The 16,672-nt window shown below is 39.7% G+C and overlaps 1 protein-coding gene across 2 annotated transcripts in view; it reads right to left on the bottom strand.

Moving 5' to 3' along the window:
- disp3 (dispatched RND transporter family member 3) overlaps window positions 1-16,672 on the bottom strand; it is a 107,077-nt gene that overhangs the window by 46,128 nt on the left and 44,277 nt on the right. For both annotated transcript variants that reach the window (XR_015498420.1, XM_087265375.1), the window contains exons 5-8: window positions 12,855-12,989; window positions 9,438-9,598; window positions 8,225-8,364; window positions 3,159-3,247 (exon numbers count right to left, since the gene is read on the bottom strand). Coding sequence is in view for 1 of the 2 variants with exons in the window: in XM_087265375.1 (XP_087121501.1) it covers window positions 3,159-3,247; window positions 8,225-8,364; window positions 9,438-9,598; window positions 12,855-12,989 (525 nt within the window). In the remaining variant the exon portion in view is untranslated. The remainder of the gene's footprint in view (window positions 1-3,158; window positions 3,248-8,224; window positions 8,365-9,437; window positions 9,599-12,854; window positions 12,990-16,672) is intronic.

Here is a 16,672-nt window from a genome sequence, read left to right as displayed (position 1 = left end):
CATCTTCGATTTGAAGAATCCCCCCTTCCACCCCTACCTTTTCACCTTTCCCTCCATAGGGCAGCACGGTGGCTCAGTGACTAGCACTGTCGCCTCACAGCAAGAACGTCACTGGTTCTAGTTCCTTAACAGGCCGGTGGTCGTTTCTGTGTGTAGTTTGCATGTTCTTCCCGTGCTTGCGTGGGTTTTCCCCGGGTTCTCCGGTTTCCTCCCACATTCCAAAAACATGTACAACAAGTTAATTGTTAAATCTAAATTTCAATACAGGTAATCTAATAATGCAGCATATCTTTTAATAGCCTTCAATCTTAATTTTAGCTATTATAAAAAGGGGAGTTGTCGAGATCTACCTGAGCTCGAGGCTCCCCTCTCTACCTCCAAACGGGAGGGAGCCCAGGGCTCAAGAACCTTCGAGCTCAGGGCTCTCTCCCGGGACAGCATGCCAAACTTGCTTATAATCAATCATCAGCTAAGTGTGAACTCTTGAAAGGCAAATAAGAAAGAAAAGCGGTTGCTTTCATGAAGTGCACATACAATTCTTTAATAGTCGGCTGGGTCAGTTGGCATTTCTGTGTGGAGTTTGCATGTTCACCACGTGTTGGCGTGGGTTTCTTCTGGGTGCTCCGATTTCCCCCACAGTCCAAACACATGGGCTATAGGCTAAATTGTAAGCTAAAGAAAATTCATTCATATTCTTTTCAGCTTAGTCCTTTTATTAGTCTGGGGTCGCCACAGTGGAATGAACCGCCAACTACTCCAGCCTTTGTTTTACATTTACATTTTACATTTAGTCATTTAGCAGACGCTTTTATCCAAAGCGACTTACAAATGAGGACAAGGAAGCAATTTAACACAGTTTTTAACGCAGTTTTACGCAGCGGATGCCCTTCCAGCCTCAACCCACCTCTGGGAAACACCCATACACACTCATTCACACTCATACATTATGGACAATTTAGCCTACCCAATTCACCTGTACTACGTCTTTGGATTTGTGACCGGAGAACTCGGAGGACCCCCTCGCCAACACGGGGAGAACATGCAAACTCCAAACAGAAACGCCAACTGACCCAGCCGAGGCTTGAACCAGCAACCTTCTTGTTGTGAGGCGAACATATTACCCACTGCACCACCGTAAATTACTTCACCTAAAAATCAAAACCTTGTTACTGTCACAGTTTAGCCAGTCGTCCAATCACAATAGAGGACGAACTGGGCATCACGTCACCAACCAATTGTCAAACATTTCCTGTTTGAATGTTGTGTAATCAAGTCAACATATTAAAAATAAATAAATAAAAAACACCCACAGCTAAGTGTCGGCATCTCCAGCTGACTAAAACACTTTCCTGGACACACGGCCTATTTACAGTTTTTCTCAGTCGCTTTGGTGCGTTTCTCACAACACCAGTGCATTTCTGCACAACAGTTAATGCATTTCTCAAATCAATAAGTGCAAACTACAAAACCTAGATGATAACCTGCAAAAGCGCGTCACATGCTCAAAATGGAGAGTTCAATCCTCAAAAGCAAGTATTGATGTCAATTAAAGTGTCAGTGTCATCAAAATGAAAAGTCCTGACACCACTGTTTATGAACAAGACAGTCAGATGGCCGTCATGTTTTCATTATGACAGTTTACTCTGGACATTTTTTTCTATTCAAAAAAGTCAGATTTTGGTGACCCTTCCTGAAAATGCTCAAGACAGCACTTTATACTATTAGCACAGCCATTTGAAAACTACAGTAAAGTTAGACATCACTGCATTTAGTGAGGTATCTGAGTACAAGACACTGAATATGTATGTTTCACATTTTTACTCTGCATTTGCTCTTTGCAATTCTAATTTATTCACAGCATTGTGCAAAAGAATAAACACACTCTTATTTACAACAAACATAAGCTTTGTTTGGGTAGAGCTGTGCACAACTGTACACAATATTGCAGTACATATTGGAACTGAACCTACAACACACACAGGTCTGTTAATCATTCATCAAATTGTTCAATTTAGAAGACATTTTCAGAAAAATAAAGATGCTAGACAGATTTTGACAACTAGTTTAACATTTGTGTGTGTAATGACTCGAGTAATGAAATGAGGGCTATTAGTTTTATATGGAATGACTATTCAGCATTTACAAGTTTAGTTCATTTTGACTGACATGACATAAGCAGATGATAATGATATAAACAGCAGAGAGTTGTATGAAAGCAATTGATGCATGTCCAAAAGCATCTGCAATTTGCTGGAAGGAATGAGAAACTGCTACTAGGATGTGCACAAATGACTAATTGTTTAGAGAAATGCATTAACTGTTGTGCAAATGAAATAGTGTTGTGAGAAATGCACCAAAGTGACTGAGAAAAACTATAATATCATAAATGATTCATGCACTCATTATTATTATTATTATTATTATTATTATTATTATTATTATCATCATTATTATTATTATTATTATTATTCTTATTCTTATTATTATTATTATTAATATTATTATTATTGTTGTTATTATTGTTATTATTATTATTATTATTATTATTATTAATATTATTATTATTATTATTATGCAAATAAGACATTTGTTTTTGTCATTTTTTATAAGGATGGTTTAAATTTGTATCCTTTTTTGTCTTTGTCAGAATCATCATCAGTACATTGCTTTTCTGCAAAATTGCTAGTTAATTTCACGAATATTACCAAAGAAATGCACATAATAAATTAAACATGACATTCGGCATGCGTTGTGAAACAGTATTTTCTTGTAAATACATTAATCTATTTTCCTTCAGCTTAGTCTCTTATTTATCAGGGGTCGCCACAGTGAAATGAACCACCAACAGCGGATGCTCTTCCAGCCGCAACCCAGTACTGGGAAACACCCATACACTCTCACATTCAAACACACACGTACACTACGACCAATTTTGTTCATTCAATTTCACTATAGTGCATGTGTTTGGACTGTGGGGGAAACCGGAGCACCCGAAGGAAACCCACACCAACACGAGGAGAACTCCACACAGAAATGCCAACTGGATTGAATCAGCGACCTTCTTGCTGTGAGGTGGCAGCGCTAACCACTGAGCCACCGTGTCACCCTTATAAAAACACTCCTGCACAATTTGTTGTGCAATGTTTTATACAGTGTACCTGGTTCCATTTCGACAGTTATCAGAGCCACGTCATCATCATCTGAGAGTGGACCTGGGCTGCTGGACAGTTTCGTTAAAGTGGTCCACCTGCAAGGGTCAAGAATATCAGCGTTAATAGGATAATCCACCCAAAACTACCAGTTCTGTCATTATTCCAGTCTCAGGAATCTGAATCTAAAGTGTCTCCAAGCTATTTTGTCGTTATTTTTGTAAGTGTAATGCTGGGTTTCAACTACATTTTTGTCACTGATTATTTAAACACCATCAGTTGAAGTCTAAAATGATTCGCCTCCCTTTAATTTTCTTTTTTTTTTTTTTTTTTAATATTTCTCAAATTATGTTTAACAGAGCAGGGAATTTTTTTCACAGTATGTCTGATAATATTTTTTTCTTCTGGAGAAAGGCTTATTTGCTTTATTTTGGTTAGAATAAAAACAGTTTTATTTTTTTTAAATCATTTTAAGGACAAAATTATTAGCCTCTTCTCTAGTCTACTGAACAATCTCATCATACAATAACTTGCCTAAATACCCTAACCTGCCAAGTTAACCTAATTAACCTAGTTAAGCCTTTAAATGTCACTTTAAGCTGTATAGAAGTGTCTTGATATATCTAGTCTAATATTATTTACTGTCATCATGGCTAAAATTAAATAAATCAGTTATTAGAGATGAGTTATTGAAAGTATTATGTTTAGAAATGTATTGAAAAAAATCTCTACGTTAAATAGAAATTGGTGAAAAAAATAAACAGGGTGGCTAATAATTCAACTGTACATTTTGGGTTCTATAAACAGGTAATTCTTTCAATATCTGTCATCGTTTGCCTTTACAGGGTATATACAGAGTTCAGAGAGTGAAATTCAATGGGGAGAGTGGGGACAGTTGCAACACTTTTTGCATTTCCTTCAGTTTCTCAGAGTTCTTTGTGGAAACTCAAAATTTGAATCTAATAAACCCACATCTATTAGATACCCACCCATATTGCTATGACGTGTACAAATAATAACATATGCAGAATTTAAACTTCAACACACAAAGTCGAACATTGCAACTGACCCCGAGCATGGGGACGGCTGCAACATTCATTGAAATGAAATAATAATAAATTAAATATTTTTTTGGTTAACACACTAATTGTTACTTGGTTAAAATGTTACATTAGTTAAATTGGCCATATAAATACAGACTATTAAAAGAAGCAACATCCATGTCTTTGAACTTTAAAATTAATTAATTAATCAAGTAATGTCTTACAAAAACAAATTAGACAGTATGAGAAATTTTCTGACCATTAAGAAATATATATATTTTTTTACCTCAAAATAAGTTTTATACAAAAGGAATGGTCACATCATGTCTTCCGTACTGAAGGAGGGTCTAACTGAGAATATGTAGTAAAAATATCATGACTCTAGCTCATGCCTAAATAGAGGAATAAGTCTTGTTGCAACCATCTCCACTCTCCCCTACCTTTTTAAAAGACTCTTTCCATACATTTTAAGACCTCATCGCCACTTTATGGTTTCAACCAGTAACATTGGCGACATTTTAACTTACAGCATATTTACTAAGTAATGGTGATTGTAAGAAATTAATCTAATCTACTGAATCCTAAACTAAAACATTATTCATATACAGATCAAAATGCTAATCCAGCAGGTGGTGCCTAAAGAAGCAGGAATAACAGTGCAGTAAACAAAGCAGAGTGATGTCAAACCTAGTAGGATTTTATCAGTTTTAAAAACTCAGCCCAGGCTCATTCTGAAAACGTACCCCTGTATACAATTCTGGAGAGCATCAAATACTTCCCAGGAGCTACATTTTTTGCAGTTTTTGTTTTCGCAAATCCACCAGAGGCCGCTGTGTACGCTTTTTCAAATCTCAAATTTCTCGCCAGTGCCATTCGTGCCTGCTGTTTTCGAGTAAATCCACCAGAGGTCGCTGTCGACTGACTGAATCGACTGACTGACCCACCCTCCTCCTTCCCTAAACCCAACCAATAGTGTTTTCAAAATCAGCAATTGACCAGCGCCCACCCACTTACCTAAACCCAACCGACAGTTTTCAGAAGCAATCAAGAAAAGCAAAAGCCCTCGCCTGATTTTTACCATGTTTCAGATTTTACCACATTCTCACCCTGGTAATTACTTGGTTATTTCATTTTTTGGCTTCTGTTTTTGTCTTATCCGCTTTTTGGAACCGTTCTTCACCAAACTCAAACCCCGTCGTCATGGTCAACTCCTCTCTGCATTTCAAGTCCGCTGACGTACATGGCGAGCTACTGGGCAAACTGGTAACAGCAGGAAAGCCGTCCATACGGAGGTAAGCAATCAGCTGGTAAATGCGAAAAGGATCAGCATCATACCTCCTCGTAGCATTGGTTTTAAAGATAAAATGCAGCCATATGTACTTATGCTAAATAATTCGCAATCCCCAGAAATATATATAGGGCTGCGTTTTCAGAATATGCATGTGTTGCATAAACTACACAGCATCCCGAAATTCGCATATTAAATCCAGGCAAACTTTAGCAAACTGATACAAAATTTAATACCTTTTAAAATGGCATTTACGACTTTTAAATACTTTTTCAGGGCCTTAAACATCTTTAAATTGACTTATCAATATTTAAGACCCTACAGACACCCTGCTTTATTGGCATGCATGATGTCATCAAGAAGGCTAAACTAGAAACTGACTACTGCAAATAAAAAAATGTAAACAAACAATGTCTACTGACGCGAGCATGTCGTAAAAGCAGGAATATAGCTGCTCTAGCTCCACTATAGACTTTCCTCCATTGCACAACTGCATCTTAAGTAGAAGTACGAATGACATTAGAAATTGTAGAGCCATATAGCGCCTTGATTCAATAAGTTAAAGTGTTTTCTAGTATCGACACAGTAGGTATGTTGCTTACACACGCTATGATATCGATGATATTGCGCAGCCCTAACAAACAGTATAAGGGCGTACTCACACTATGTACAGTTGCCTTAAACTGAGCCGAGGCACACTTGTCCCCCCTCCCTTCCCTCGACGGCCCGCACTCAGCCATCGCATTCAGGCCTGAGCACGCTTACGTCATCGATGATGCGCTGTTTAGTTTAAGAAGCACTCGCTCAGCACAGTAGGGATTTCTTTAGTTATATCGTTTTAGATGCGATGACAGGCAGTCAATTATTTCGCCGAACAGATCCGCCACTTTTGACGCTCACAAACAATCATTAAGTCCTCGTGCTGCAGGAATTAGGAGGTTTGCTGAAGGTGCAGCTGTCGTGCAGTGAGGGGTTTGCATCTTTAATAAACTACGACAGTTTGCGTTCATTAGACAGTAAGAATGATTAATAAATCCAATCAAACTTTCCCCTTAAAAGTCACGTCTCGTCTTCAGTTTCGGGCTCAGGCACGGTACGCTTGTAGTGTTAATGCCAAGCTCTTTTTACTGAGCAAGGTTATGATAGTTTTGGATTTTTCATTAGTTTAAGTTTCTTTTTCGTTTTGACTTTTTGTTTTCAAATTCACTTAGTTTGATTTAGTTTTTAGAGAGAAATTTACTAGTTTTTATTAGTTTCTAAATTTTTTTAATTATTTCGTTTTAGTTTAATTTTTATTAGTTTCAGTATTAGTATTAGTTTTTTTTTCTTTTAAATAAGGATATTTGTTAGGTGCAAGATTCAAAATCAACAGAATAAATATTGTAGAACAAAAACTCAACCACACATTTTTTTGAAACCTGTATTCAGAGGACACATGAACACTTTCATCTACCACTACCATCCTCAAATTCAAATACAACAGCCCACAAGATAACAGCCTTATGTACAATATGTGTGCAAGGCTGCTCTGAGGTTAGATACACAGTAGTGATGGGAAGTACTAATCTTTTACACAGATGTTAGGACTCAACGTTATGTAGTCAGCAATAGTCATTTCAGTCAGTTAAAACATCACCATGATCTGAAAAATGTCTTACAGTAAAGTTTTGCAACCCAACTGAAGCATAATTCACTTACTTAAACTCCATTGTGATTTTCTGTTATGTAATAAACTTCCGTTTTTCACCAGATCCTCTCATTTAAGCCCTCGGTTTACCCCCGCTCAAGTTCAAGTTTATTTCAGTCTCAGCAGGCTGTCATGCACTGTTTGTGTTCGGTTCATTGAATCATGCATGTGCAGTATTATCGGATCACCGTTTCTCAAATTTGATTTCAATGTAACGTTACTGTTCTAATAACTGAATTGAGAGTATATATTGGATTATTTCGAATCAGAGGGGGTATCAGCAGTTGGTGGATAAGTGCTTACTGGAGACGCGAATCGTTTCAAATGATTCAGTTCGATTTGGTGAACTAGTTCAACCAGTTCACTTAGAAGATTCGGTTATAAAGACTCGTTCGCGATCGCGATACAGAAATAAAACCCATTATTGGGCACAAACGTGTTAAAGGAATAGTTTAAAGTGTCTGTTTTTAATGCTGTTACCGTGCTGCTGTCATGTCCACTCGTTGTTTTTGTCAGCGAGGACAGCTGGAGGAGAATTGGCTCGATGTGGCCAGTGGCAGAAGGACTACAGGTGCTGTATGGGTCAAACACCTGCAGCACGAATTATATTTACTTCTAAAAGGCTTACAGAAGGATTATGGCCTAAATACATTCACAAATACAAAAATGAAGGTGGTTTTTGCTATAATTTTAGTAAGTTTCAGTTAGTTTTTTTACGTAGACAATAGTTTTAGTTAGTTCAAGTTTTTAAAAAAAAATCGTTTTTATTTTTATTTCAGTTAACGACAATTATTTTACATTTAAATTTAGTTTTTTCGTTTGTTTTCGTTAACTATAATAACTTTGCGTTTGAGCCCAAGTGAACCGCGCTCTTCCAACAATGTCAGGGTCGGCCAAGTGAACTGCGCCTGAGCCCGATTCAGAGCACTCACACTTCTCAAACGATCCGGGAAACGGGCCTGGCCACGGTTGGGATAGCATAGTGTGAGTACGCCCTAAGATATCAGATTCAATAGAAACAATGCTTCTCAAAGGATGCTGAAATAAAAAGCTGTACCATCTGGGGCAGGAGTTGGCGCGGGCAGCTCCACACGAGCTCCAGATGCAGAGGGCAGCAGGCATGAGGACGGACACCCAGAGCCAGCAGCAGCTCACGATCAGAGACATGAACAGACCGAAGTCATGAACCGCCGGGATCTAATGACGCATGCAAACCAGAGAAAAGGTCACGCGTCAGGTGTTGTCACCATTTTTCAACGTCTTTGCATGTTTTAATATAAATTAACCGGCGGGATTCTCATCACACCCGGTACACTACTGAATAAACATGAGCGCGTGACAGAAACATAAAAGCCCCATGGGTGCAAAAGCGACTCTGTATAAAAGAAGACCTCTCTTTACAGATAAAGAAATGTTTGACTGTCTACTTTACATGCCCTTGCAGCTTATTTCATCATTTGGCTCATCGTGTTTATTTTTTGATTGATGTTACATCCTGAGTTCTTAGCGGGAGGTCACAGATGGATCCTCCAGACTTTTGCTTTTCACCTTGTCACAGCATTTACAGCTCACAGCACTTTGATGGCAGGAAAAAGAATGAATTATGAAATAATTCACTGTATAGTCACTGGATGTGGTTGAAAGCATTATTATTATTAACATCATCATCATCAATCATTAATTTCATTCATTTTCTTGTTTCTTGTTTTCCTTTATTAATTCTGGGTTGGCACAGCGGAATGAACCGCCAACTTAACTAGCACGTTTTTACGCAACAGATGCCCTTCCAGCCGCAACCCATCTCTGAGAAACATCCACACACACACACACTCATACACTACGGACAATTTAGCTTACCCAATTCACCTGTACCGCATGTCTTTGGACTGTGGGGAAAACCAGAGCACCCGGAGGAAACCCACGCGAAGGCAGGGAGAACATGCAAACTCCACACAGAAACGCCAACTGAGCCGAGGCTCAAACCAGCGACCTTCTTGCTGTGAGGCGACAGCACTACCTACTGTGCCACTGCGTCGCCCTCATCGATTATTATTATTATTATTATTATTATTATTATTATTATTATTATTATTATTATTATTATTGGCAGTTCATTCTGCTGTGGTGACCCCAGATTAATAAAGAGACTAAGCCAAAAAAAAAAAGAATGAATAAATGAAAGAAAGTAGAGTTCCTTTGATAAAGTCACTGTGGTCAACATGTTAGCTCATGCTTGCGTTGACCTGAGCTGACTGAGTGTGTTTCTGCACCTGTGAGAAGGTGTTTGCAGCGTACGCGGTGGCGGTGGTGAAGGACGTGAGGAAAGTGGCTCTGCCGGCCGTCTTCATGGTGGAAATCATGCGCTGCATCGGGCAGGTCAGATGAACCGACTGTCTGAATGTACTTATGAACACAAACACATCATCCACACCTAAGAGAAAAGAGTAAAGAGGAGAAAATTGTCCACAGTGTATTTATAAGGCTTGGTGTTCATGCTTCACTTGTAGAAAATGTTATTTTTTCACAAATCTTGCTTTGATTATATACAGCTACTCGGCTAACATGAAAATGACTGTCATATTTTCTAGTTCCCCTAAAAGGTCCGCCCTCAAGAGGCTGTGATTGGTCAACTAACATAACGTGCTGTGATTCACGGATTGGCTACGTCACACTCCTACAAGCACGCGCTTTAGTGCTGTGTAAACAGTCCAGTAGGAGCAGCTGTCAACAGCGTTAGCTGCCTGAATCAGACAGAAAAAAACGAGCACACATCTGAACCTCACGCCTGCTAACTAAAATAAAACCTGACAAGTGTCTTTTATATATATTGGAAATAAGCATGTGTAAGTAATATGAAACGTTCACATATCTTTTACGAGTTTGAGATGTAGAACGCAGGGAAAGCAGAGACACTGCAGCACTGGTGAAGATTGTGGGTGTTTACAGCGGTTTGGCTGATAAATATGAATTTATAGCTAAATTGTTAGCGGTGCCAATCAGCATTTCCTGTTGTTTACATCCTTGTTTACGTCCTTGCTACAACATACCAATAACGCAAGAAACTGTGCCTGTAGTTGATAAATTTTAACAAATAAATACACTTATTTAAGGCTCACAATCCACAGCTTCATCTGTTGGAGGAGTTTTTAGCTGAATCCAGCACTGAACTGGGAGAGATTTTGAAAGTTCTCCTTTGTCAAATGCTAGCGCTAAATCTTATTTTTTTTGTAATTCTCTGGAATATAATTAAATTGTACGCACTTCTCTCTTTGTGTCTTGTCATTTGGAAGCCCAAATACAGAAACAGAAGAAGCTCTGTGGAAATAGCAGCGTTTGGAGGCATTTTAGCTTTCTCTGCTTTAACATTAGAGCACCTCTGGCCACGCCCCTTCGCTGCACAGGTGTGCGTGTGGGGAATGCGGATAACCGTAAGGCCTTGTGATCTCACTAGCCTGGATGTATTTTTTGTAGTCCCCAAACTTCGTTTGCTGTAGGCTTTGCTAAGCTTAAAGCCAATGTCTCCCTTTGCATTGAGCTTTGAGCGTCTTACATTCAGACATGTTGTTAATGTTCACAAAGCTACATTACACATCAACTAAAGTTTCAAATATGATATCATAGTGGACCACTCCTTTAAGTTTCAGACAGAGGGCTCAGAGAACATGTTAATTTATAGATTTGGTATTTTATGGACCCTCTTTTACATGACATCTTAAATCCTTGATAGTTTTATACACTTAGATTTTTTTAAACATATGAACATTTATATCTATTTATGTATGTACTATATCATCTTTGCATCAAATGACAAAAAAAAACAACAACCACTAAATGTGCGAGGTGTTTCTGAAGGCTGATTTATACTTCTGCGTCAAACGCCGGCGTATGCTACGGCGCTGACGCATAGCCCTTCGCCGTGGCCGTCGCCGTCACTGACATGCACCTCTCAAAAAATGTAACTACACGTCGCAACGACGCGTAGCGTAAGCTCTGGGATTGGTCGGCTTGGTAGCGCTGACGAGTCTGGGCAGGACCGAGAGCCACGCGAATGGCGCGAGCGATTGTTTACAAGTGTGGAGTCCCGTGAAGGAGCTCCGGATGGAAAGTTTTGTTCTGTGTTAACCTCATAGTTAAAGTTGTTGCACGTCCGTCGGTTCCTGCCTCAAAATGAGCAAGTTTGAGCCACTTGTACATCCCGGAAGTGTTCAGGAAAAGCAAAATTGCAGCGAAGAAACTCGACACAGATGAACATTTACAACTCACTACCAACTAGCGTTTCGGAAGTGTTAATGCCAAGTGTGCCGCAAGCCTGCGTTTGAGTGAAGGTCTCGGCCGTTAGATCGCCCCCTGGGGGCTGGCTGCAGTACAAGTCATAAAGCCCGCCTCTTCTGTGTTAATGAAGGAGACTTGAGCCCAAATAAAAAAAATTATTACACTTGCAATAAAATGTCCCAAAAGATGGTTCTGGTCGATTAAGGCACTGGTTATTGTGCTGAAATAGGTGCAGATCTTCATTTTTGTTTGTTTTTAGCAGTAATTTAATGCTGGGCGTGTCATCGTGATTGACAGCTGTGATTGACAGTTTCTCAAAGCAGCGCGTCTGAGCTTCGGCAGGAGACTGAAGTGTTATTAATCAATTTCTGTGTTATTTTACCATGATAAAATGAGTTCAGCAGTAAACTATAGTTTCTGACATACATGATCCTGGTGGAACACTGTTTATTCGCTAAGTTCAGGGCTTTTTTCGGGCTTTATTAGTTTGCTGATACACGCCTAGCCACCCAGATAGCAAAACACAGTTCCGGCTAGATCCTCGCCTGCCGGAGACTTATCTCTTAGAGCTCAGACTGACTAATGTTACCTCTGCTGGACCTACTCCGGATGCCTGGACTCACTACCCGATTCCAGCCCGAGTCAATCGAGCCAGATGCGGCGGCCGAGCGAGCCGGCGCTGCCGTATGCGAGCCGGAATCAGCCCGCGACGCCGCGAGTAGGTTATGCGCTGCGGCCTGGAGCTGGCGCGATTGAATATATAAAACCCTCATATTTGTTAACGTTATTACATCCATTTGTGTTGATATGACAGCAAACGCATTTCGAAGTTCGAAGGGGCGTGGTTGATTTTACATAAAGCGTTTGGTTGGAAGCTCGACTCCGCTCATTTTCGCGGCTCCTCCTCTGGCTCCATTAGACAGTCCTTCTGCGCATGTCAAGGCTCCAATTTCAGCAGTCTTTTGCGACAGTTGTGCCCGTCAAGCAGGCGTTTTGCCCTCAAGGCGTTCAATGGGAAAAAGGGCTGTCGCGTCGTCCATATTTTTTACAGTCATTGGTTAATGCAAACCAACAGAGACAGCGCGCAGAAGTATAAATGCACAGCCACGCGCGTTGCATGCGCCGTGGGTTAAGCTGGTCACTTGACGCAGAAGTATAAATCAGGCTTAATGCAGCGTCTATGGTGGTGGGACAGTAAATCTGTCACTATTCTCTCTTCTGCCTGCCGTCTAACACAATTTTGTCCCTTTCTTTGAAAGTCCTGATAACATCATGCCAGTTTTTCTTTCATTATTTTAGCAAATGGGATTGTAAAAATTTAACTCTCCCATTTACTGGCACTCTAAGTTTACCCAGATATGATGACTTCTGCTACTGAGAAACCTGGAAATTTGAAAAGGCTTCATTATTCTCACCGATGCCGATGATGACGAAAGCTGCCACTCCGTTGAGGATGCCGAGATATTTCACTCCAAACACCACATGATACAAGAAGAGAGCCACGAGGCAACTAAGACCAATGCTGGCCAAGCCGAAGAACGTCAGAAACACTGCGGAGGAAAGAAATGGTTGTGAAGCATATTACCAAATCCAGAAAGCACAACGGAGACTACAGTAATCTATACTAACAAGTGATTAGTTGACTTTAGTTAAATGGGTAAACTGATTTTTTTAAATGCCCCCTGTATAATTTTTCCACAATTTCTGTTAAACGGAAAGAAAGGTTTTTTCAACATATTTCTATACATATTAGTTTTAAAAACTCATTTCTCATAACTCATTTTTAGTTGCATTTACATGAATGGTGACACACACTCACTGGCCACTTTATTAGGTACACCTTACTGGTCCCGGGTTGGACCCCCTTTTGCCTTCAGAACTGCTTTAATCCTTTGTGGCGTAGATTCAACAACTGGAAATATTCCTCAGAGATTTTGCTTCATATTGACATGATAGCATAACGCAGTTGCTGCAGATTTGTCAGCTTTCTATGAGCTGGAACCAGTCTGGACATTCTCCTCTGACCTCTGGCATCAACAAGGCATTTTTGGCCCACAGAACTTCCGCTCACTGGATATTTCCTCTTTTTCAGACCATTCTCTGAAAACCCTAGAGATGGCTGTGCATGAAAATCCCAGTAGATTAGCAGTTTCTGAAATACTCGCCGGCACCAAACACCATGCCACGTTCAAAGTCACTTAAATCACCTTTCTTTCCCATTCTGATTTGAACTGTCTTGACCATGTCTACATGCTAAAATGCATTGGGTTGCTGATTAGAAATTTGTGTCAACAAGCAGTGGGGCAAGGTGTCCCTAATAAAGTGGCCGGCGAGAGTATAATGCGTCTAGTGTTCCTGATAGTGTGGATGCAGATCATTTTTCTAAAACGCAATAAAAACGCCGTCCATACATTAAGCATTTCCATTCTAAATCCTCAATTTAAGATGAAAATGCACGGGTGTAAATGGCACCTAGCAAGCACAACAACAAACAATAGCTTCTTAACATATGATCTAAGCTATGTCTACCTCCAGTCTCACTTTAAAATGCATCAATGCTACTTAAATGGCTTCATTTAATTGCAAGACAGCTAATGGGATATCCGTCAGCATTACTCAGCTCGTCAGATTAGCATTAGCACATCACAAAACTGCCAGGATATTTTTGGCCTACATCCTTCACCGCAACCAGGAGATGTTTTCAAGCTTTTATCCCTGAATTAACTCCAAGTGCCGTGTCGAACAGAGAGCGCTAAAGGCTTCCTAACAAACTGCGGAGAGGAACAACGGCGTTGGAGAGCTCTTTAACAAGTATAGCTGACATGTAAATGGATTCAGGTTTTGGGAAGGTTATATTACATAGAGATAAGGCGCTGAGGTCATGTTATGTAATGTAAAAGAGAGGGGTTTTGATGAAAATGTCAAATGTTGTTCCATTTCCCATTATCCAGAAGGTTGTTGTTGCAGCAGCTCGGAGAAAATAAGCCTCATTTTAGCAACAGAAATAGGATAACGACCTGAATATACTAAGAAAAGCAGCTGAACAGGTCCAAATCAATAAGATTCATTAGATGAATTGCGCAGCAGCCGAAGTTGCAGTCGGTACATCTTCCCAATCGGCATCATCGTGTGGTTTTAATAGGCTGGAATGAGTGTTTACTGCTGTGCTAATTAAGTCGTACGGTACACAGTTGTAAACTCATGCTGCTGCTGTGTGTGCGTGTGCGTAGGCTGCGCAGGTTCAAGGCGTCAGTCGGATTTCATTTCAGAAATCATTTCAGGCTTATCTTTTGACAAAAAATGTTGACACAAAAGCTAACCGAGGCCTTTTGTAGATGAAAAATCCAACCCAGTTGCGATTCCGGCAACAACAAGTCCTCAGAGCAAGGTTAAAGGGGCTGTATGTAAGTTTTTGACTCTTCTAAAGCATAAAAATACCATAAGATGTTTGTAATATTTAAGAAACATGCTAATTCCATTCTTGTTTATCTGGAAAAACAATGCTAAAGTCAGATATTCTGCTTTGAAAATGCGAGTTATGTCTTTGTTTTGGGTTTTTTAACCTGTCCAAAGCCAGTTTAGGCAATTAAATTTCAGCACTCCGTGTTGCCTTTGAAAACATTGTATTTCATCTATTCAGTCAAGAAGGCTCTCGAAGTGTGCGTCTGTGACTGAAATGCGACCTCTGGTGGGCAGTAGCAGACTCCGAAATGAGATTCAGATTCAGAGTTCCACATGAGGTGGTTATTACTTAGCAAATAATATACATATTATGAACATAAACATTAGGTGAGCAGGTTGCATTGTAACCTCGTGTCCTAACAAATTTGCAGTGATAAGCAGTTGGGCTGTTTGCACCAGACAAACAACAGAAACACAACAGAAATGTAAATACAGTCATTCAGAAGCACAGAATATATTTGAGGTTTATATATATAAATATATATATGGTTTGAATGAGCATTTATACAAACATTTTAGAAAAAATGTCAAACAGGTGGGCCTTTAAAAATTGATCAGAAAAAGAAGTGAGCCCCGAAGTGAAAAAGGTTGAGAACCCCTGATCTAATTAACACATATTAATTCTCTTTAACATGATTAAATGTAGATGCTGAATCACTAATAGGTGTTAGTTTTCACTGAGTCACAGTTCTAAAGTTCAATTTCAAACAGTCTATTTTATTTTCCAGATCTGAGGTGAACTATCTGCTGCTGCTTTCAGTAGTATGGCAATAAAAGTCAAGTAAAATGACATTCAAACTCACATTGTTAGCATTTTACATTGAATAAAGCACATGAGCTGTACCTGAGCTGATTATTGTCAGTTTTCTGTTTTTCAGCTGCAAGAAATAGAAGCCATTTCTAATATAGGAATTTTAGGTGTTGGTTAGGAAAAATAACTTTTTTTAATATGGAAAATATTCCTTCTATCGTGTGCCGTTGCTTTTATGTAGAACACGCAAATCTGTTTTTAGGCTTGACAGTCAGGCACACTGCAGTTGGTGTCATCGATCTGGCAACCTGCGCTTGCGTATGTTTTGAACCAGGTGTGCAATACCTAGTTCAACCACTGGGTGTCAGTGATTAGCTTGTTGTAATGAAAACAATATATTAATTAAAATTAAATTTAAATGTAGAATTGTTCATTATTTATAATGCAACTTAAGTACACCCCAACAACATAGTTCACCCAAAAATGAAAATTACTTTTAATTAACTCATTTTTTAATTGACTCATCCCCAAGCCATCCACAGTGTAATAACTTTTAATTACATGTCGGATAGGGGCTTTTGACAAAAGCCAGCAGATAGCTTTCTGCAATTCTCACATAGACACCCACTGAAACTAAGCAGGGCTGTGCCTGGTCAGCACCTGGATGGGAGACCACATGGAAAAGCTAGGTTGCTGCTACAAGTGGTGTTAGTGAGATCAGCAGAGGGCGCTCAACCTGCGGTCTGTGTGGGTCCTAATGCCCCAGTATAGAGAAGGGGACACTATATTGCTCAGTGAGCACCGTCATTCAGATAAGATGAGGTCCTGACTCTCTGTTGTTGTTAAAAATTCCAGGATGTCTAACCCTGATCAAATTTGCCAACATGGCCGCCTAATCACCCCCATATCATATTTGGCTTCATCACGTCTCTTCTCCACCAATCAGCTGGTGTGCGGTCTGGAACAATATGGCTGCAAAAAATCTTTTCAAACCAAACTATTAGTGAAATATATGTGTCC

This window comes from Danio rerio, chromosome 8 (genome assembly GCF_052040795.2).
Source record: "Danio rerio strain M-AB ecotype USA chromosome 8, GRCz13ab, whole genome shotgun sequence".
Lineage (NCBI taxonomy): Eukaryota > Metazoa > Chordata > Actinopteri > Cypriniformes > Danionidae > Danio > Danio rerio.
Note: the sequence above shows the minus strand (reverse complement) of the source record. Positions and strands in the feature narration are given on the sequence as shown.